The 21374-nt window shown below is 49.7% G+C and overlaps 2 protein-coding genes across 4 annotated transcripts; one reads left to right on the top strand and one right to left on the bottom strand.

Annotated features, from left to right (window-relative positions):
* Positions 1–3401: 3401 nt before the first annotated feature.
* Positions 3402–13973, bottom strand: ABCF2 (ATP binding cassette subfamily F member 2). Of its 2 annotated transcripts, XM_066312944.1 has the most exons (15): positions 13837–13973; positions 13431–13598; positions 10870–11082; positions 9781–9963; positions 9304–9475; positions 9058–9153; positions 7892–7994; positions 7718–7813; positions 7496–7615; positions 6872–6961; positions 6534–6644; positions 6211–6273; positions 5622–5750; positions 4629–4832; positions 3402–3980 (listed from the first exon to the last, which is right to left on the bottom strand). In XM_066312944.1, the coding sequence occupies exons 2-15, from the start codon at positions 13582–13584 to the stop codon at positions 3843–3845; spliced, it is 1872 nt and encodes a 623-aa protein (XP_066169041.1). In that variant the 5' UTR covers positions 13585–13598; positions 13837–13973; the 3' UTR covers positions 3402–3842. The 2 variants fall into 2 exon arrangements, with proteins under 2 accessions (XP_066169041.1, XP_066169033.1); XM_066312936.1 differs by lacking the exon at positions 13837–13973 and having other exon boundaries at positions 13431–13825.
* A 111-nt stretch (positions 13974–14084) lies between these two features.
* On the top strand, positions 14085–19354 carry CHPF2 (chondroitin polymerizing factor 2). Of its 2 annotated transcripts, none has more exons than XM_066341312.1 (4): positions 14085–14609; positions 16406–16970; positions 17401–17583; positions 17874–19354. In XM_066341312.1, the coding sequence occupies exons 1-4, from the start codon at positions 14338–14340 to the stop codon at positions 19134–19136; spliced, it is 2283 nt and encodes a 760-aa protein (XP_066197409.1). In that variant the 5' UTR covers positions 14085–14337; the 3' UTR covers positions 19137–19354. The 2 variants fall into 2 exon arrangements, with proteins under 2 accessions (XP_066197409.1, XP_066197418.1); XM_066341321.1 differs by having other exon boundaries at positions 14488–14609; positions 16372–16970.
* The last annotated feature ends 2020 nt before the right edge of the window (positions 19355–21374 follow it).

The following is a 21374-nucleotide window of genomic DNA, read 5'->3' as shown; positions in this document are numbered from 1 at the left end:
AGCACTCAAGGTACTCCAGAATTAAATGGAATCACATCTGTGCTCTGGAACAGGTAATGCCATCAGGGGAAACCCAGTAACTGCAGGAAGCTTTGCTCCAGAGAGGAAACAACAGCACTGTACCACCAACAGCACCCTACCAGCCAAGTTTTCCCTGCTACCTAGCCTGCTCTTGGGATCCCACCTGCTGCACACAACAGGGCTGGGAATGTCAGGAGCAGGGCAGTGGAGGGCTGGCACCCCAAGTGTGAATTTGTTCCATCTTGGAAACCAGTGATTAGACTAATGAAGGTAAATGTGACACAGGATTTAGGCTTAGCCAGGAAAAATGTGCAGCAGCACAGCAGAGATGTGAACAAACCAGAGTTTTCTGTGCTTTGGAGAGAGAAGGAAGCCCTTCAGCAGGCGTCACTGCAATGATTTCATAAAAGGGTGATGCTGGTGTGCTTGTTTGGTGGGAGAACACACCAGGGTCTCTGTGTTGCCATGGGGAGTCTCCTGCTCAGGTACACACATCATAATGGCACATCCTGAGCAAATCACATCTTCCAAAGAGTGAGCTTGGGAGACCTACTCATCTGTCAGTGGTTCTGCTACTGCTTGTGCAGCCAACACTGAATGGTTTTATTCTCAGCCTGTGCTCATGGGGAGGCACCTGATCACCCTCCCCTAGTGCAAATCACTGTCACAGTGACAAGGGGCATCAGTGCTACAGTGAGGTTCTTGCTCCCAGAAAATGAAACATCAGTGATCGGGCAGTACAGGGCTGGAATGGTCCTGTTTGTGCATTTGTGAAGGAGAATGGTCTAGTGAAGATATGTGGCAGTGAGCCCCTCTCAAAGCAGGAGTGACTAATACTGGGAGTGAGGAGCAGGAGAAATCACCACTTGTGTTTCATAGGGGCTGTGCATTGTCAGGGAACAGTTCAGAGCTCCCAGCCCTGAGGGACATTCCTCCTTGTAACGAGAGCTGTGTTACCTTGGTGTCAGGTCACAGCACACAGGGAGGGACTCCTGTGCTGAAAGAGCTGGGGGCTGTTGTATCCCTCCCCAGGTGCCACCCTGTTTGTGATATACAACATTACACAGTGATAAACACACAGCTGTGCTTTCTAAAAAAACAAAACAAAACACCATAATTAGTGGGAAGGGAGCCCGTTGGTGGAGGAACAGCAACCGGTCACTCAGCATTAGGCACAGGGAGCCTTTACACACCAAGGATGGAGGCTCATCCTCTGAGCAGCACAGTCAGCTTTGAACTCTCAGGTTTGAAGAGTTACCATCTGCTTCCCGGGACTGCATGTGCTGGAGGCTGTACATGCTGCTGTGTGCTGTGCCCGACTCATCCTGCCTCTGGTTTTGTGGTGTATGGATCTACTTGCAGCACACACACGAGGGAATCCCAGAAGCCTGCACCTGCCCCTTCTGGCTGTGGCTGTTGGAGCCAGCCTTTCTCTTGGATAACAGGCAAGTGTGGCTGTGCAGGTGCTGGGTCACTTCTTTTACAGAAATGACCATCATAGCAACTAAGGAGCAATTCTTGTAATTTATTGATAGTTTTGCTTTTCTGCAAACCCAGAAAATTCTCAGCTGAAACAGCTTGCAGAGGCACTGCCCCAGCTTGTGGCTGTCTCTGAGATCAGTGTTTCAGGACATATGTCTGCCACAGCTGCTTCAGCACAGCCAACAAACAGTCACCACAGAACAAATCGAGGTTAGATCAAGGCTGATAAAGCACATTCATAGATTCCATTTTACAAGTATTGGCCTACTGTGACACCTAGTGCAGCTACAGCTGCTTTTGCTTTAAACATGTAGCTGTGGTCCTTGTTTCTACATCAGAGACATGTCTGCGTCTGAGAAGTTCCTCTCTCTTTGCAGCAGCACAGGTAACAGAGCTCTCCTCAGCTCCATGAGCTACAACAATGCTCCAACTACTGCCCATCATGCTGGCCGTCATCCCACTGTCCCCAGGCCATTCACAGGACCTACATTCCCACGGAACTCAGTGTAAGATTGTATCTTGCTTTTATTACCCCCAGATCTGAAATGTTTGAAACGAATTGTTGCCACATCTTTGGTAAGAAGCACAGGACAAACAGGTCTAGCTTCAGTCAGGACTCCTAGACCTCACTATTCTCAGAGCCACTTCACAACTTTTTCCAACTCACCAACACTTCCTGCAACCTAGAGAGCAGAGCAGACGTGCATTAATCTATTATTGTTTAACTTGTGACCATCAGTCTTTTGAGTAATCAGTTCCCTGCGAGTTTTCACTCCCTCGCTCTGATAGCCTCCAAGTTCTCCACTGTGAGATACTCATCCAAGCGACATTTAGTGCCATCTAGATCTTCCTGCAGAACTAACTTGGAAGCACTTACACTAATTGTCATTTTTTTCCCCAGAAAACATTATTTTCTCCTCTCAGATCATTGCTAGAACCAATGAAAAACCTGAAGGTCCTATTTGATCAACTGGAAGTAGCTTGTGTTGTGACAACTGCCCTATGGATGACACTCAGTGCTTCCACAGCAGCAGTCACAACTTGGATGGGTCCTTTAGGAAATAAAAATAAGGAATAACTACTCAAAAAGTCAAAGCCAGTCAGTTGACACCAAAGAATGCACTGCATGAGAGCACAACTCCTTCCTTCGTCCTGTCCTTCTCTGCTGGACAGGTTGCTGGGCTACATGAACCTTTCCTGTGACCAGTGTTGCCCCTCTCATGTGTCAGAAATAATTAAAACAAAGCCACATGACCAAAAAAAGCTATTAGGTTCGATTTGCTACCTACCTTTCTCTTTAGTAGCCTTTGTTTTAATAATAAATCAAACATGTATTTTATTCAAGCTTCTGTGGCTAAGGGTGAACTTTTCCAAAATTCTGTTATTGAGAACAAAAATAAAAGTTTAACTACAGTTGATTAGTCTTTAGCTAAACCTGCAAGGAACAAGGAGTTTCATAGTCCAAAATTCCTACGTTATTGAGTCTCATCATTAGACAATTCAAGGTGAAGCAAAACACCACACCTGAGCAACTGTGTTGGTGAAAACACATGCTGGTGTTCCACAGATTCTGTCTCTAACACTGATCTTTAGAACACTTTCAAGTTGTGTCTGTCACTGTCTACAACAGGAGCATCCGTGGCTTGTTCTGTGACTCACTGGCAATGCAGTGTTCAGTCTGGCTGAGCAGAGGTGCCCCAGGTGTGAGGACCCTGCTCACTGCCAGTGGCACCACAGCTCAGTACTCACCACTTCACATCTCTCAGGTTCTGGCCACAGCTTTGGTTGTACTGAGGAACTGAACATTTAGTAGGAAGGGCCGATCTCACTCAAAGCTCAGCACTTCCTGACTCACCCCAGCATACCCCAACTACCATGGCTCACAAAACAAGACAAGATTGTTTTTTTCTCTCTTTATTGACTGGATGGATTCTCGGGCAGATCTGTTAATTACACTGTTAAATAATAGTTAAAAACAAACCAAGGCCAGAGGAGTTTGAAGTGAAGTATCTAAACTGAAGCAGAAATTGGGAAGGAAAAGGCAGAAGAAGCTGGGCTGGGGTCTCCACTTGTGTGTCACTGCAGCTTGGACACCCTGCTGGCCACTGTCGTGACCCCAAGCCAACAGATTCCAAGGCCTGGCTCAGATGGGACATTGTCTAAATAAGTAAACAGTTGCCCAAACATAGCCAGATGAGGAGAAAACAGCTCTGTCCAGACATAGAGGTGCAAGGCAAGTCGAGGGGAAGCAGTATTGCAGCAATCCTAGAAGACAGCCAGAGGGAGCAGCAGCTCTGCTCCTGCCGGCCCCATGGGGAACACGGGCTGGGCTCCTCAGCTCACACGTTGTGGGTCCGTTTGGTGAGCTGCGGGTCCTCATCCACCAGCTTCGACTTGAGATGCTCCTTGTAGGCAAGGATGTCCCCCTGCCACTTGGTGATGGTCTGCTTCTCGCAGACCCAGATCTCCTGTGCGACCTGAGAGCCAACACCAAGGAGGGAGAGACGGTGGAGGGGGAGGAGGAGAGAGGTTTGCAGTACAAAACTTTATAATCTTACCAAAATTATAAAGTTAACGAAAAACCACTCTCTGAAGTCTGGCAAGAAAAGTTTGATAACTACCACTACCAAAGTTAGTTACTTCAATAGTTAGTCAGATAGTTTGAACTACCAAAGAAAAGTATCTACAGGGAAACATCTTCCCTGGTGTTTTTCACATGATTTATACAAGACTTTGGAACTGAAAATCCTAGGCCCCTCTGTATTTCTGATTTTGTTCATGGACTAAGATGAAAAGCCTTTTTTGCTAAATTGGTAAATGAAACAAAAGCAGTTCTTAACCTGAGCTACTTGTATCTATCACAGTGAAAAATAAAATCATACCTGAACTTGCAGCCAAAGCTATAGCTGATAGATCAGCATTTGACATTTGTTGTGGGTTTTATTTAGGTACCTAATGTTTTCCTGGGTTAACTCAGTAATTGTTTAACATGAACACAGTAAGGGAACTGCAATTTTTTTTTCACTCACCCATCTTTTTGGGATGAGTGAGTCAGTTGAAAATATCTCGTTTAAACTACTAAAATGTTAGAAAGGTGCTCTGACAAAACTCACAACCGTCCTTACCTGTTGGATGAGTCTGAAGTCATGGCTGACAAGCATCATTCCTCCTTCAAACTCATTGATAGCATCTGCCAGTGCATCTATGGTTTCTATGTCCAGGTGGTTGGTGGGCTCATCCAGGAAGAGCATGTGAGGGTTCTGCCAGGCCAGCCAGGCAAAGCACACACGGCACTTCTGCCCATCAGAGAGGTTCCTGATGGGGCTCACCTGCCCAACACACACATGGCTTGCAGCTCTGCAGTGACCTGACAGCCTGCAACCCTGACCCAACCACTTGGGTCTCACCTTGGGGCCCATGACACAAGCCAAGTGTTCTGTCCCCTACACTAACCTTCTCCCACCCCAGGAAGAAGGAATTCCAGAATTCTGAAGGACTGTACACAGCAAAGCCCAGCTGGTGCTGAAGATGTGTAAGAAGTTAATTGGTCTGCCTGGTATTCACTGACACAATGCTCAAACTACTGTCAACTTCTGCAGTGACAAATGGGCAAAACCAGCGTAAAAATCAGCACTGAACTGCAGTGATGTGGACAACTGTCACACATAGGATGTGTCATGTACAGGAGCATGCTTGGACACAGAGCACCATAGGTGAGCCCATTCTCTTGTCTGAACCAAGTCTGAAACAGCTGAGAATCTTCTAGCACTTCTGCCTGGTATTCATCTTGGATATAAGAGAGAAGCAAAATAGTTCAAATTATAATTACAATATGCTCAGGTCTAGCACTATAGCAGAACTTGCTTTCTTTTCAGCCAGAGTCTGAGGGGGTCGCCCCTTCCAACCCACACATTGCTGTGCTCAGAAGAAAGTTCCCATGAGCTGTGAGGGTTTTTTTACCTCCAGTTTTAAAGGCAGAGATGGAAAAAGCATTTTGATGTGGTGGTGTGCCATGCTGCATACTGTACCACACTGTCAGGTATCAGTAGAGTAACAGGAAACACAGAACCTCTACTCTCCTAATGAACAAAATGCAAACCTCAACAGCTCATACTCACCTGCTGCTTCCCTGTAAGACCATATCTGCCAATGATTTTCCTCATCTCCTCCTTCTCCTTGATCTCTGGGTAGCATTTCAGCATGTACTCCAGGGGTGAGAGGTCTAAATCCAACTGCTCTTGCAAGTGCTGACACAGAAGACAAGTCAGCTTCAGTCTATGCACGCCAACTACTTCATGGCCCTAAGCCCTACTCCCCCTGCACCCCTCTGGTCCCAGGTGAGCAGCAGAAGACGAACCAATAATCCCACCCACAGGACAGCCTCTGTGCCAAATTATTTGGGAACAATTTCCATTTCAGGATCAGGAATGCTGCCTCAGAATAGGAGGCTTGTCCAGCACCAAATACAAGGCAACCAGCTCTGCCACAGCAGGTGGGAGACTGAACAGAAGGACCACAGCCAGACTCTTTGCAGGGTAAGAACATGAGATGGAGACTATTCAATGGAACAGTTCCTTCCCCATCTCCAGACACAGAATGGCAGCAGTGGGAGAGGCCTTAGAAACAGAACTAGAGGGGCAAGGTTCCTCATTCCTGACAGCTTTTTCCTAAGCATTCCTTTTCCCTGGGGGCTGCTGCAGGGAGTACCTGGTGGTATCTACCAATCTTCACATGTGAGTGCTTGCGAATCATCCCATCTGTGGGCAGCAGCTAGAAGGGGAAGACAAAATCATTTAATCAGGAAATCTCTCCTCTTGCAGTATGCTAAAAATACAAAATCCAGCCATCTCCAGTCTGGCACAGGAGAAGCAATTTGAACAGGTAATGTGAAAGAAAAACCCTATGTCGTTTCAATAAGACCACAGGACTTCTAAGGCCTGACCAGGATGTTCTGGCAAACAAGTGGACTATATTGAAGACTATCTCAATAGTAAAGGCCCAGAGCAGGATAAGCAATGTATGGAGCAAACCTCTCCTGTCAGCAGTTTCAGCAGTGTTGACTTTCCAGCTCCATTGGGTCCAACAAGAGCTACACGAGTATCCAGGTCAATCCCAAACTCCAGGTTATTATAGATCCATGGCTGCAAACAACAAAAACCATGAAACAATATGCCTTTTCAGTACCCTCCAGAACTCCCCTGCAGCACCTGTAGTGCTCTGTCCACAGCAGGCCCAGCATTAGCACTGCCAAGGACTTTGCTCAGTTAGTCAAATGCTGCAGCCCCCTCAGGAAGCTCAGCCAAAAGTCTCCCACTCCCAAACAAGGCAGGAATACAAGTGATCTCTATATGCATACTCCCATACTCACCCCATCCTTGGTGTATCTGAAGCTGACATTCTGCACCATGATGACAGGAGGGGGAATTTTCCCACAGGGTGGAAAGTAGAATGATAAAGTCTGTTAACACAGAATATCCACCTGTGAGACACCCCAGAACATGGGACAGCCCAGTCATTCCAGTATAACCATGCCTCACTACCAACATCAGCTGTAGACCAAGGCACCAGATTGACTTTTTATAAGCCCTTCTTGCAACTCACTCAGATTTATTCTGATGAGCTGGCTAATGAATCCCAGTTTCTTTCCCTTTGAAACAAATGTGGGTTTGTACTTTTTGCACAAATCAAAGCTGTACTGACTATCGTCTCTCATCTCCTATGAGCCCCCGGTACTCCTTTCTGATTTCTGCATCTGTAAAACAGCCTTATTGATACGGGAACTCCACTTTTCTCCCCTAGAAAATTCCTTCTCCTTTTCTCATTGTTCAGCATTACTCCATGCTAAGTACAGGGATCCTTGGCATCAGGAAGGGTATCTTGCTCTTGCTACCAGCTCTGTCAGCCATTCCTGCTGTCTGCTGAAGACCCTTCTACTTTTGTAGTCCGTGTTTAAAATACAGATCCCTAGATGCAATCCCATGTCTGATCCTACCTTATCATTCACAACTCTCTCTGTCAAGCCAGAAGCCATCATTTTTTGAAGGGTCTTCTCCTTGCTCTGAGCTTGCCTGGCCAGCTTCGCACTACCATGGCCAAATCGTGCAATGTAATTCTGCAAAAAAAGAGTTAGCCAAAAGCCACAGTGATAAGGTTTACGAGGGGAAGGGATGTCCAGTGAAAGGGTAGAAGGGTGCTCATGCAGCTAGGCAGGTACCTTCATATGAGCGATCTGATCTTGCTCCCAGTGGAATCGCTTCATTTGATTTTCTTCTAGTTCTAAGCGAGTCTTTACATACTGATCATAATTTCCCTGGAAAGAGCATGGCACATCAGCTGTGCCCAGAGAACAGCCCGTTTCTGCTGGTTACGTGGGACTCTGTCTACTCACCGTGTAGTACTTCAGTTTGCGGTTGTGCATGTGGATGATGTTGGTGCAGACGCCATTCAGGAAGTCCTGGGAGTGGGATATCAGCACAAGGATCCGCTTGAACCTGGACACCATGCAAGTTATTAGAGACTAAATTAGGAAAAGAAATCCCATTCCTTGGCCCTGATGGTGACAAAAGCTTTATATGCACACTCTGGGAAACTGGCAGCAAAGCACCTACTACCAACTGCAGTGAGTAAATTCTGCCAACAATTCTCACTTTAGTAAGACACCCTGCACCATTTCATAGTCTTTGCCTGTTATCACAAAAAGCCCAGAGCTAGCTGCCTATGTGGCAGGTGACTGTGTCACTGATGCAGCTGACTCCACTGACATCACATCTCTAAGAAGTTTCAACCTTTGCTGCTTACTTTCCCCTCAGTACAGCTCCCATCCATTACACACACTGCATCTGGATCTGCACCAAATCTGTACAATGAGGGGTTAAAGCCTGCCCAAAAGAGGTTCAAAGCTCTTTTCTAAAGCCCCTCACTTCTAAAGCAAGGATGCAAAACGTTCAGCTGACAGAGCTGATGGAAAAACCTCTGAAAAGGCAAAGCTCTTTCCACAATATAGTTCTTTTAATGCACACTCCATAACATGAGCTTCCTAACTGTTCCTAAGGTTTTTGCCTTACGCCTTAACATTTTACCTTTGTTATGAAAAGCAGTCACCTCACACACTAGCAAAAGATGAAGCCAACACACTCAGATACTACAGTTCTGTGGAAACAGAAAAATGGTGGGCAGGAAGATGAGCTGGGAGCCAGGTCTGGAAAACTCACATGACTGGTACAGTACATAATGCTGGTACACAGGCTGCCAAGGCCTGCTCCTGGCTTTTAGGGAAGTACGTTTAACCTGGGAGCACAAAGCAGCATTTCTCATTTCTTCAGTGACAGGGAGACAGGAAATTGAATTGAATTCTTTACCCTTGCATCAAAGAATCTCATACAGCAGCAAGCAGAAGGCGTCACTGGTACAGCAAGAGCTATACAGTTACACACCCCCAAGAACTATACAGTTACTCCTGCAGAACTTGCTTACGTGCTGACAAGATGTTCATGCTCACATGCTGACAAGCAGAAAAGCACAACCCACAGAAGCAGCACACTCCTCCATGCTTACGTTTTCAGCTCTTCCTCCAACCACACACAGGCATCCAGGTCAAGGTGGTTTGTGGGCTCATCCAGCAGCAGCATGAAAGGCCGAATGAAGAGTGCTCTGCAAGGACAGGGCAGATGACAGCACAGGGTAAGAGTAGGTAACCCAAAGCCTCTCAGCTCTGCTCTGAGCTCTCAGATCTGTCTGTGGCTCAGCAGTCATGAGCAGGCACACATCCTCACGGGAGGCAGCTGGCACTATTCCACTCACCTGGCAAGAGCCACCCTCATTCTCCAGCCACCACTGAAGTCCTTCAGCTTCTTCCTCTGCATGGCTGGTGTGAAGCCCAAGCCATGAAGGATACGTGAGGCCCGTGCTTCTGCCTTATCAGCATCCAGCTCCTCCAGGCGTTCATACAACTCCAAGAGTTTCTCACACTCCGCTGAAAGAGAGCCTGCCAGTCAGCACCTTTGCCTATGAAGGATGGCAGCTGCACTGCTATACAGCTGGGAAACCTCACAATCACCGCTTAACCCCAGTTTAGCCCCCTCCATATACAAGCCTTAGACACTTCTTAAAATGCCACATGGAATAACTCCTCCAAAGAAGTGTCCCCACACCCATTAGTACACGACAGCTGGGTGAAACAGGTAGCACAACACGTGAAAATTTCCCCAAGGAACCTGAATTTTCTTTGATAGGGAAGGAAATGGAGAAAATGTCCCTTGGGATGCCAAGAAGCTTTACCATCTTCATGAGCTAAACGTTCAGCTTCTCGCTCCAGCATGGCCCTCTCTGTATCCACCTCCATCACACACTGCAGAGGAGTCTTGTCACTGGGAGGCATCTCTCGGGTGAGGTGATAGATGTCAATGTGCTCTGGGATGGGCACTTCTCGCTTCCCAATAGCTGACAAAAGCATGGATTTCCCTGCGTGCACATAATCACAATTAATTGCTGGATTCAGTGAGACACTACATCACAATGAAACAGATGAGATATACGCAGATCCCACTGTGATTCCTTCCTTTTTCAACCTCAGAAAATCCTGGGGATTTTTTTTCCCAAGAGCCAGGAGAACTGGAGGCACAGCAGAGTCCATTCCTCGCTAGGACAGGCCACCCTCCTAGCCAAGGCTCACCACCCCAAGGACAGGACTGAGACATGAAGAAGCTTTTTTTTAGCAACAACTGCACTTCAGCTCTTGCCCAGATTTGGGGAACTTTATCTCTGTTGCACTTTCTGCTGTCTGACCAGGTCTGACAGCTGGTATCAGGATCCCAGATTCCGAAAACTTCTAACATAGAGGAAAGTAATGCACTATTCCATAAACAACCTGGAAACTTCTGAAACTTAAACCAGATGATCATTCTTACTAGCACCTCTCCCATCACACCCATATTCTGCATCTCTCAGTGTAGCGTCACTTTCTCCAGGGACTGTACAGTTCTTTTCCTAATCAGGCCAAACCACACAATCTCTATTCCTCCATACAGTACAAGTTCTTTGACCAACACCATCAGCATTTGGTTTACTTGGCTCTACCACGCTAATCAGGCAAACAGGAATCAAGCAGATTAACAGATCCCAGACATCTCACCCAACTCTCCACAGAAACAAGATCAAAAGCACAGTCGAGACCTAGAACGCAATCTCAGACTTCTATCAGCAATCCTAATAACTCCCTTTCCTGGGTGGAGATATAGGAGAATAGAAACTGCTGGGTCTAAACCTCCTTCTGGTTTCCAGCACTTCCCACCTGCACCCGCCCAGCTTCTCAGCAGCCCAACACCTTTACCAAGCTCCACGGAGCCACGCTGCTTCCCCTCAGCTTACCAATCCCATTGAGTCCGATCAGGCCATAGCGTCTCCCCGAGTTCAGCTCTAGTTTGGTGTCACTCAGCAGCTCCTGGCCATGAAAGGTCAGCGAGAGGTTGATAATGTGCACGTCAGTGCTGTTGGGGTGGGAGGCCAGCACTCCTGTCACGGCTCGGGCAGCAGCTTTCTTTAACTCAAAGTCCTCCAGCTCCTTTGTAAGAGCATCCACCTCTACATGTAGAGAAAACCAGAAGTGTTACTTATTCACAAACAAGGGAAGCCATAAGCCCCTGTACCAAAAGGCCCAAGACCACACAAACAACTCCCATTTCTATGGAAGAGTTGAGACTCAGATGCAATGACACTCAGCTTTTCAGCTTAGCAGGAGTATATATAAGGTCTAGATAGAACTTCCACCAGCTAAGTATCGAAGTGTTATCTAAATAAAACAGGACCATCAGAACTAAATGAGCAGCCAGAACAGTGAGCTGTTTTCTGAATGTGATGGGACTAACTCCCCCTGCAGGATGCACCAGACTTGGAATAGAGCGCACAAAGTATTGCTTGTAAGCTTAAGAAAAGGCTTGGCCAGAAACCGAATTTACTAGAAAATAAACAAAGGAAAAGCTGAGAATAGAGAAGCAGCAGCAGCAACACTGAAACAGTTCCTACTAATTTTCTGAGAAGCTATGATGTCCATCTGCACATTCCCATCTTCCTTTCCTCCTAAAGTACAAGCATCGCAGAATCCTAGCATCATAGCATCGCAGAATCCTAGAATGGTTTGGATTACACCTTCTAGAGCATTTAATTCCAAACCTGCTGCCATAGGCAGGGACACCTTCCACTAGAGCAAGTTGCTCCAAGCCCTGTCCAACTTGGACTTGGACACTGCTAGGAATGGGGCAGCCACAGCTTCTCTCTGGGCTGCCTGTGCCAGAGCCTCACCACCATCCTTCCCATCATGCTGACCTTCTGTCACAGGCCAACTTCACTCCTCAGTGAGAGATGCTGCCCTTTGACGTAGCCAATAGCACTAGGGATCTTGGCAGGCAGACCTGCTTTTAGATTGTGCCAGTGTGGAATGACATCCTGGCTGTAAGCATCCAGCACTTCTGGCAAAATCACTCACTCAGCAAAATCACTGTTAACGCCACGGCAAACGTGCCTTAGCTGAGGAGCAAAAAACGTCCCTGGCACTGATGCAGGACCCCTTTGGGCAATGCCACAGAGTAGTGACAACAAAGAATGAAGCAGGTGAGCAAACATGGGGAAGGGAGTTACCTCAATGCATAAACAGCTCAGTAAGAAATATGCCGGTATCGACCCACATAGAATCACATGATGTCCTGAGCCAGAAGGGACACACATGGATCATCGAGTGCAAGTCTCAGCCCCACACTGACACCCCAACCATCCCACGCTGTGTTCGAGAGCGCTGCCCAAGGCTCGGGCAGGGCCGTTCCCTGCGGTGCCCGCTCGGTGCCCACCCGGCCCCTGGGGGACCTGGGCCTTTTACCGAGACTCAGCTTGACCCTCCCCGGCACTGCACTGACACCCCAACCATCCCATGCCATCCCATCCTGTGTCCGAGAGCGCTGCCCAAGGCTCGGGCAGGGCCGTTCCCCGCGGTGCCCGCTCGGTGCCCACCCGGCCCCTGGGGGACCTGGGCCTTTTACCCCGGGGACCCCGGCCCGGCCGCCGCCCCGCCCCCGCCCTGGGCTGCACCAATAGGGAGGCAGTATGCAAATGCAGCCCGGCGGAAGGCGGCGATTGGCCGGCCCGGAGCAGCCCGGGGCCCGGAGCGCCCGGCCCAGCGCTCAGAGCCGCGCTCGGCACCCGCGGTCAGAACGGCCCTCTCCGCCCTCCGCGCCGCACACCGAGCGCCCCTTGGCACAGCGCACCGCGAGCTGAGCCTGGAAGAATATTGCGGGCTTCCAGGTGAGCTAAAGGAAGGCCCAAAAGTAAACTCTCCCTCTGTAAGCGTTACCTGCCCTATTTCCTTTAACACCAACAGCTCCCTGTGGCAAAGCCTCTCTCTTTAACAGGCACAAAAACTGTTTTAGAGGACAGGTTCTTCGTTTCTGCAGGCCAGATACGTCTCAGAGAAACAGGTGAGCAAAGAGTCAGAGCAAATAGCAGTAAGAGGAGAATTAATTCATTAGTTTCTGCAGCAGGAAAGAAAACTCCAAACCAAACGAAAACCCAAAAAACCCCAAACAGGTCCGGGCATCAAGTAGCAGAAGACAAAGTGTCTGTCTAAGAGCGCCATCAGCCCCCTCCATCTTCAGACTATCACGCCTCAAGCGAGGGCCACTGGCATCCCTCATACACACGGCCCATGCGGAACCCCGAGGGCCCGTGGGCGTCCTGCTGCCTCAGGGCAGAGCGGTCCCGAGGGCAGCTACTGCAGCCGCCCGGTTCCGCGCAACTCACGCCCGAGGTGTTTTATCAGACCAATGCCGCGGTTCGTCCAGCCGGGACACAGCCGAGGACACACGGTACGGCCGGGAACGGCGGCGGCCAGGCCCCCAGCCCTGGGACACGCGGGGCAGACACAGGAGCGGCCACTCTCTCACCTGGCAGCACCGTCCCGTTGGCCTCCGGGGGCCGGACTTCCTGCGGCTCCGTCCCGGCATCACCGTTCTCGTCCGGGACCCGGCGCGGCCGCTGCCGGGCCTTAGCCGCCTCCTTCTTCTTGGCCGCCTTCTTCTTGGCCAGGTCGGAGGGCATGGCGCGGGTGGGAGCTACGCCAGAGGGGGCGACAGGCGCCGTTAGGCCGCGCCGATCCGGCCCGACCCGGGTCGCCCCGCCTCTGTACCCCGCCCCGGCGGCCCCGTGGGCCGGCCGCCTCGGCCCGGAGCACACGGTGCCGCCGGCTCCTACCGAGGGTTCCCGCCCGCCTGCTGCGCTGCCCTCACCGCGCCGCCCACCCCGGCCCTGCCCCAATGCTGCCCACTCTCGGCTCCCCGGGCCCGCCCGCACCGGCCGCTCGCGCTTTCCTTCTGTCGCAACAGCCCCGCCGCGACCGCGTGCGCGCGCCCCGCCCCCTCGGCACACCGGCCAATCGCAGCGCGGAGCGTCACCGGCGCCGGGCGGTGCGCGGCCCTGGGGAGCGCAGTCCGCAAGGCCGCCGCGCCTCCCAGCATGCCGCGCGCCGGCCCGGCCCCGCCCCCGCAGCTACCATAGAGGCGCCGGCGGCGAGGGCCGGAGCGGCCCCAGGCACCGACGGTAGTGGAGCGGAAGCGGAAGCGCGCGGGGCGATGTGGCAGGTGAGGTGGCAGCGGCGGAGCGCGGCCGGGCTGAAGCTGCCGTCACTGTCCGCGCTCTCGTCCCCGAACTCCGGCCCGCCCTCTGTCCTTCCACCGGTCCGTGGGTAACAGAGCCCCGGGGCCGCCGTCCCGCGGGACCGCTGCCGCCCGAGCGCCCAGCGCCCGCCATGTCCTGCAGCCGCCCCGTGAGTTCGGCCTGGCCGTAGCTGCCGCGATGCGCTTGGGCGCGGTCCTCAGCGCGCTGCGGCCCGCGCTGCCTCTCCTGCTCGGGCTGTCCCTTGGCTGCAGCCTGAGCCTCCTGCGCGCCTCCTGGAGCCACGGCGCGGCCGAGGAACGCTGTCTGGCACCGGGCCCGCCCGCGCTGCCCGCCCGTGGGGCTCCGCCTGAGGCAGCGGACGGGAGGCCGGTCCCGGGCTACGAGGACTTCAGGCCCCGGATTGTGCCGTATTACAGAGACCCAAACAAGCCTTACAAAAAAGTGCTCAGGTAAGTTATGGTTTTTCTGGCTTGGATTTCCTTCAAGGAAAATGTTCACGTGGGAACTGCTAAATCTTCGTGTGAGTGAACAGGTTCAAGGTGAGATTTGCTATTTAAAATAACTTGTGTAGTAAGACCGTGGTGCACGAAGGCAACGGCCAAGATTGTTACCTTAAGGGATGTAAGAGACATGTTAAAAAAATTAACCTGAGGGGGAAAAAAGGCAGCAAAAATGTCCAAGAAGAATGAGAATATTTCTTGTCAGTAGAGGGAGGGTGATTCTGCCCCACTCAGGTGTGACCCCACCTGCGGTGCTGGATCCAGCCCTGAGGTCCCCAACACAAAAAGGACATCAGCTCATTGGAGTGAATCCAGAGGAAGCCACCAAGATTATTAGAAGGGTGGAGGAAAGGCTGAGAAAATTTGAATTGTTCAGTCTGGAGAGAAGAAGCTTCAGGGTGATTTAGCTGCAATCTTACACTACCAGAAAGGGAGCAGCTGAAAAAGATAGAGACTGTTTAACGAGGACATGGAGTGATGAGACAAGGGGGAATGACTTCAAACTGAATAAGAGTAGATTTAGATTAGATATTAGGAAGAAAGGCTTTCCTGTGAGGGTGGCAAAGCACTGGCACAGGTTACCCAAAGAAGTTGTGGCTGCCCCATCCTTGGAAGTGTCCAAGGCTGGGCTAGACAGGGGTTGGAGACCAGAAGATGTCCCTACCTGTGGCAGGATCTAGATGGTGTTGGAACTAGATGGTGTTAACAGTCTCCAAACCATTCTGAGATTCTGTGGTTTTTTTGTTACTCATGTTTAATACAACATGTTAAATTATTCTTCTAAATTTATTATAACTAGTCTACTCGTTAGAAAAATTTTAATCAGTGTTAATTGTAGTGTATGTGTTAAGGAGATTTTCCTGCCTGACCATCCGGGAGCCTCTCTGGGCATCACACTGGCATTGCCCTAGGCTGTTACTGCTGGGACCGAGGCTCCTTTGCACCTACAGCTCTGGTGACCCAAGAGGTGCCTTGCTCAGCTCCTTCCACACACGATGCTCATACTGCCAGCTAAGTTTCCTTGGCCTCAGGTTTCCTGTAGGAGAGTCCCTTGGCTTTTCTAAGTATTTCACTTGTGGTGCACCAACATCATAACAGCTCAGAGTGGTGCCTCTGCAGAGGGACCCTGAACAAAGGGACCCCTGGACTTTTGTATCCTCACAGTCTCTGTGAGGATACAAAACATATTCTTTTCATATGTTTTCTTATGTGCCCCTTGGTCCAGTGGTGGTTTTTGGTCTGGAGTCTTCTCATTGTTCATTGAGTCCTGCAGGGCTTTGTGCTGTCTGTGAGGCCAAAGACCACCACCCATTGCTGGCTCATGGCCTGAGGCTTCAGGGATCTCCCAGCAGCCAGTGTCCTATGTGCAGCTGGTGTACCTCAGCCACCAGCACTAGAGACTCCTCAACAATCTTTCCTGTGTTTTTGTTGAGCATACCTGCAAAGCTGCACCGTGTACTAAGCTCTAAATAGTTACCTCTGTGGTATTTTAATTTTAATTGCACTGGCACAGTTTTCTAGCTGAGATAGATGTGAGACTGTAGCTATCTTGAAGGAAACAAGTGTTTCTACAAAATGGGATTTTCAGTAGTGAAAATAGAGCTCTCTTAGAGCTCTATGACTAGGCTTGACTTTTTTGCCCTGGGTAAATCCCAGCCATTAAAGACTTATCCCAAGTTACCATAATTCTTTGATTTTTTTTCTCCTCCAGCTGTTTGTCATGTAGGTATGTACTTCCTTTACAGAACTCGCTACATCCAGACAGAATTGGGATTCCATGAGAGACTGTTTGTGGCTGTGCTGACCTCCAAGGCCACACTGAACACACTGGCAGTGGCAGTGAACAAGACAGTGGCCCACCACTTCCCACGCCTGCTGTACTTCACGGGGCTGCGCAGCGCCAAGGTGCCTCATGGCATGGTGCTGGTGGCCCACGGCGATGAGAGGCCCATTTGGCTCATGTATGAGACCATGAACTATATCCATCAACATTTTGGTTCTGACTATGACTGGTTCTACATCATGCAGGATGACACCTATGCCCAGGCTGAGCAGGTCAAGGCTCTGGTGACACACCTGAGTATTAACCAAGATGTGTACCTGGGCCGAGCGGAGGAGTTCATCGGGGGAGATGAGCATGCCCGATACTGTCACGGGGGCTTTGGCTACCTGCTGTCCCGTAGCCTCTTGCTTAAGCTGCACCCACACCTGGACAGCTGTCGCAATGAGATCCTCAGTGTGCGCCCAGATGAGTGGCTGGGTCGTTGCATCATTGATTTCCTTGGCATCACTTGTGTTTCCCAGCTCCAGGTACTACCTCCCTGCTCAGGTTTTGTGTTAGCAGAGCCTGATAAAGCCCAGAATCCTGTTCTTTCTCAAGTGGCTTTTTTTGTGAGCTACTGCTGTGAGTTGCAGAGGAAGGAAGGACTCTCTGCTATGGCAGCACGGGGGAGGCGAGAATCACAGCTGGGATGTTGAGGGAGAGAGCACACACAGGATTTAATTTTCAGCCCTACTATCAGGGCTGGTTCACAGGTTTTTTTGAGGGCAGGATAAAGGGATGTTGGTACTGAGAAGCAAGTGGGAATGCAGTGCAGGGTGGGAGGGACAACTTACCCAATTTATTTTCTGGGTACTACAGTAAGTATGGAAAGAGGGACAGATGTGTGTCTGGGGTGAGGAAAAGCTGCTCTGTGCGCTCAAGTTCCATGCCAGTCTTTCTGGGTTTTGTCTGCTTCAGGGCCAGCATTATCACACTTATGAACTGGCCAAGAATACTGAACCAGAGAAGGAGGAAGAAGAGGAGTTCCAAGCAGCTCTTGCAGTGCACCCCGTTTCTGACATGACCCTGATGTACCGGCTGCACAAACAGTTCAGCAGGATCCAGCTGGACAGAGTCTATCAGGAGATCCAGGACCTTCAGGTATGTGGTGAGGGTTACCTGCAAAAACTCCTCAACCAAACAGATTTCTTTCATTTTCAGCACACTGGAGGAAGATCTTTGCTTCTATTTGTGAGCAACTGTCAGTCATACACAGGCTATAGTCCATTGTCTCAGAAAGAGCACTTCTGATATCACTTCTGATTACCCAAAACTCCTGGTGTGACATTACCCTTGTACAGTTGTAGGTGGTGAGGTGGGGCTGGGGAGGAGCTGGGCTAAACCTCCTAGAGAACATGGTGGCAATCAGCTTGTTGTCTCTCTTTGCACAGATGCAGATCAGGAACCTGACAGCACTGACCCCTGCAGGTGAGGCGGGTGTGACCTGGCCTGTGGGCATTAACGCCCCATTCCTTCCAAAGTCCCGTTTTGAGGTAATCAGCTGGGACTACTTCACGGAGCAGCACCTCTTCTCCTGTCCTGATGGCTCCCCAAAGTGTGAGCTGTCTGGAGCCAGCAAGGCAGATGTCAGTGAAATCATCGAGTCTGCCGTGGAGCAGCTGAACCGTCTCTATCAGCCCCTGCTGCGCTTCAGCAAGCGGCAGCTGCTGAATGGCTACCGGCGCTTCGACCCCACGCGGGGCATGGAATACACCCTGGACCTGCTCCTGGAGGCTGCCACCCAGAAGGGTCACAGCCGTGTTCTGGCCAAGCGAGTGAGCTTGGTACGACCCTTAAGTAAGGTGGAAATTATTCCCATGCCGTATGTGACAGAGGCCACAAGGGTGCAACTGGTGCTTCCCTTGACAGTGCAGGACCTGGATTTTGTAGCAAACTTCCTGGATATGTTTGCTATGAACACACTGGACACGCATGATAATGCCTTGCTGACTTTGCTTTTTATCTACCATCCCTACGATGCCCAGAGAGTTGGTCAGGTGGATGTTTTTGCTGGAGTCAAAGCCATGGTAGGAGAGCTAGAGAAACGCTATGCAGAAGTTAAAATCCCGTGGATTAGTGTTAAAACAGAGGTGCCATCGCAAGTGAAGCTCATGGATATAGTCTCGAAGAAGCACCCTGTGGACACACTGTTTTTCCTGGCCACCGTTTGGACAGAAATCAACATGGAGTTTCTGAACCGCTGCCGCATGAATACCATCAGCAATTGGCAGGTCTTTTTCCCTGTGCATTTCCAGGAGTTCAACCCTGCACTGGTGTACCGTGGTGAGCAGACAGCATCCTCCAACACTGACTTCCTGAGAGATGGGCATTTTGACAGACATTCCTTTGCTGAGGCCTGCTTTTATAATTCTGACTATATGACAGCACGTACCAAGCTTGCAGCTGATATCCTGGACCGAGATGAGGTACTGGAGAGCATGGAGGTATTTGATGTCTTCCTGCACTATTCTGGCCTGCATCTGTTCAGGGCTGTGGAGCCGGGGTTAGTGCAGAAATACACACTGAGAAGCTGCAATCCCCGGCTCAGTGAGGAGCTGTACCACCGCTGTGTGCTCAGTAACTTGGAAGGACTTGCATCCCGCTCACATTTAGCCATGGCCCTCTTTGAGCAGGAACAGGCCAACAGCACTTGAGAGATGAGAAACATCAAGAGCTTCTCAGCACCTTAACACTTGGCACTTTCCATCCCCTTCCCAGCCTTGCCATGGGTGAAGGGTATGTGAGGTGAAGGGAGGAGGACTTTCCCAGACCCACTCTGAGGCACATGGGATATGGAATGAGGCTGTTTCAGTAGAATGGGTTTGGTTTGTTTTGGGTTTTTTAAAAATAAATTTAATTTTCTTTCCAGGCAGAGTAATGTCGTCACTTGTAAACTTTGCAGCCTCTGGGATGAGGGAGGTAAACAAGCTGTAGAATGGACCTTACTTAAAACTATGTAATTCTGCTGAGCAGTGCAGGGAGAGAGTGAGTATGAGCTGTGTACTTGGATAAAGTTGCCTTCACTGTGCTACTCTCAGGGCTGTTGCTGCACCCTCCTGTGTGTTTATGTGCTTCACTTTTTCCAGAAGCATTAATAGAGCTTGTCTGGTTTAGCTGGACAAAGCTATTCAACCACTTTCGCTTTGGTGGTTTTGGCTCTTCCCGAGCTGCAGAGTGGTTCCAGTTTAAATATCTTGGGGATAGAGACTCAGCAGTATGTTCCCTCCCAGCAGTATGTTCCAGTGCATAGTAACTTTACAGTTCAAAACTTCTTTCTCCTGTTTAAATGAAAATTTTTGCATTTCAGTTTGTGCCCACTGCTTCTCTCAGCGTCACTGGAGGCCACTGAGCAGCAGCTGTTTGTGTCTTTCTTACACTTTCCCATTACTGACAGACACATGGATGAGACTGCCCTGAGCCTGTTCTCCAGATGAAACAGTCCCAGCTCTTGCAGTCTCACTGTTAGGACAAACATTTCCATTTCTTAACATTTCCACATCCCTTTACTGGACTAACTCCAGTATGTCCATGTCTGTCTTGTATTGGGAAGCCCAGACTGGACACAGCACTCCTGGCCCGTCTTACTTGTGCTGAGCAAACAGGTCATTGTTCCTGACCTGCTGGCCACAGTCCTGCTGAGGCCCAGGATGCTGTTGGCCACCTTTGCTCTGAGGGAATGCTGTTGGATTATATTTAGCTTGGTATCCATCAGGACCCCACTAATCCTTTTACTTTTTCACCTTCCCAGTATCATCTCCAGCCAACATCCCAGAAATCAAAGCCTAAAATGCTGATATGAACTTGTGAATTTATGTGATAAGCTGGCAAGTGTGACCGACCCTGTTCATCACTGCTGAAGGAGAGAGGTTGTATTTGCTGCACTCATCTCATGAGGTGAGCGAGCTGAAGGTCTGGTGTTGGCATCAAAAGAGATGCTGAAAAATTAGAAAAGCTTAAAAGAAGTATTCAAAGTCAGGAACATTGGTTCAACTTGGATAGAAATCTCAGATTTGCTTATTCAACAAGTAAGGCATATCTCGGTTACATTTACATGGGAAGAACACAGATCTCATGCCTTATGGGGATGTGTGTTTATTGCTAAGTGTACAAAGCAGAGCAACGCAGAGTCCCCAGGCAGGTGCAAAGGAAAGCCCTTTATTGCAAAAACCAGGCCTTTTTAAGCAGTTAGGCTGTTATCAGTTACATTCCATTTTAGCATAACAAATGTAATTCAACTAACCACCATGATGTGAACATGTAATGGTTATATAACTTGTTTTTCTACCTCCAATTCAGATGAGTCACTTTCCCACAGTCCTCTTGTACTGAGCCAAAGTAGCAGGCCTGAGCCATGACTTTACAAGGTTACCAAGGCCCTTATTTTATAAAGCTTTATGTATATCAAACATCTAAGCATATATTCACAGAATGAGGACAAGGGAAATTACCTGGGAAACTGTTTATTAGTATGAGGGCTGTTCTGCACGAGGAGGTCCTGATCCATTGTGATCCAAGTAGGAAAGACACTCAGGCTGTATAGGGTGCTATTTAAAATAGAATGTGTTAGAGCTAACACAATAGAATAGTGTACATCATCTCATATCCTTTAGGTGTGGGCCTCTGATCCACACCCAGCATGCCCTGCAGACCCCCCTGCAGTGCTGGTTCTCCCTTTTTTGCCATTAGAGCCATGATAAGAGTGCAAGGTAACAACTCTGTTCATCATTCCTGCTGTCAGACAGAAAGGATGTTTGCATGAGAATTTCTTGCCTCACTGTTAGACAAAGGCGAGGCCATATGAGTGGTAGAATGGCTGGGCATGACCAAGAGCTGCCCACTGGCATTTCTGTATGATAAGCTGGCTGAGACTGTCTGCTGGGCAAGGGGTTTGT

This window comes from Sylvia atricapilla, chromosome 1, assembly GCF_009819655.1.
Source record: "Sylvia atricapilla isolate bSylAtr1 chromosome 1, bSylAtr1.pri, whole genome shotgun sequence".
In the NCBI taxonomy this organism is placed as follows: domain Eukaryota; kingdom Metazoa; phylum Chordata; class Aves; order Passeriformes; family Sylviidae; genus Sylvia; species Sylvia atricapilla.
This window is presented reverse-complemented; position numbering and strand designations above follow the sequence as displayed.

Excerpts from the sequence above, each read along its gene's own strand:
- CHPF2 (XM_066341312.1), top strand. The coding sequence starts at position 14,338 with ATGCGCTTGGGCGCGGTCCTCAGCGCGCTGCGGCCCGCGCTGCCTCTC. Across the intron at positions 14,610-16,405 it reads CCTTACAAAAAAGTGCTCAG|AACTCGCTACATCCAGACAG; the intron begins GTAAGTTATGGT and ends CTTCCTTTACAG. Across the intron at positions 16,971-17,400 it reads CTTGTGTTTCCCAGCTCCAG|GGCCAGCATTATCACACTTA; the intron begins GTACTACCTCCC and ends TGTCTGCTTCAG.
- ABCF2 (XM_066312944.1), bottom strand. The coding sequence starts at position 13,584 with ATGCCCTCCGACCTGGCCAAGAAGAAGGCGGCCAAGAAGAAGGAGGCG. Across the intron at positions 7,814-7,891 it reads GCAAACTGAAGTACTACACG|GGAAATTATGATCAGTATGT; the intron begins GTGAGTAGACAG and ends TGCTCTTTCCAG. Across the intron at positions 7,616-7,717 it reads ATCAGATCGCTCATATGAAG|AATTACATTGCACGATTTGG; the intron begins GTACCTGCCTAG and ends CTTTTTTTGCAG.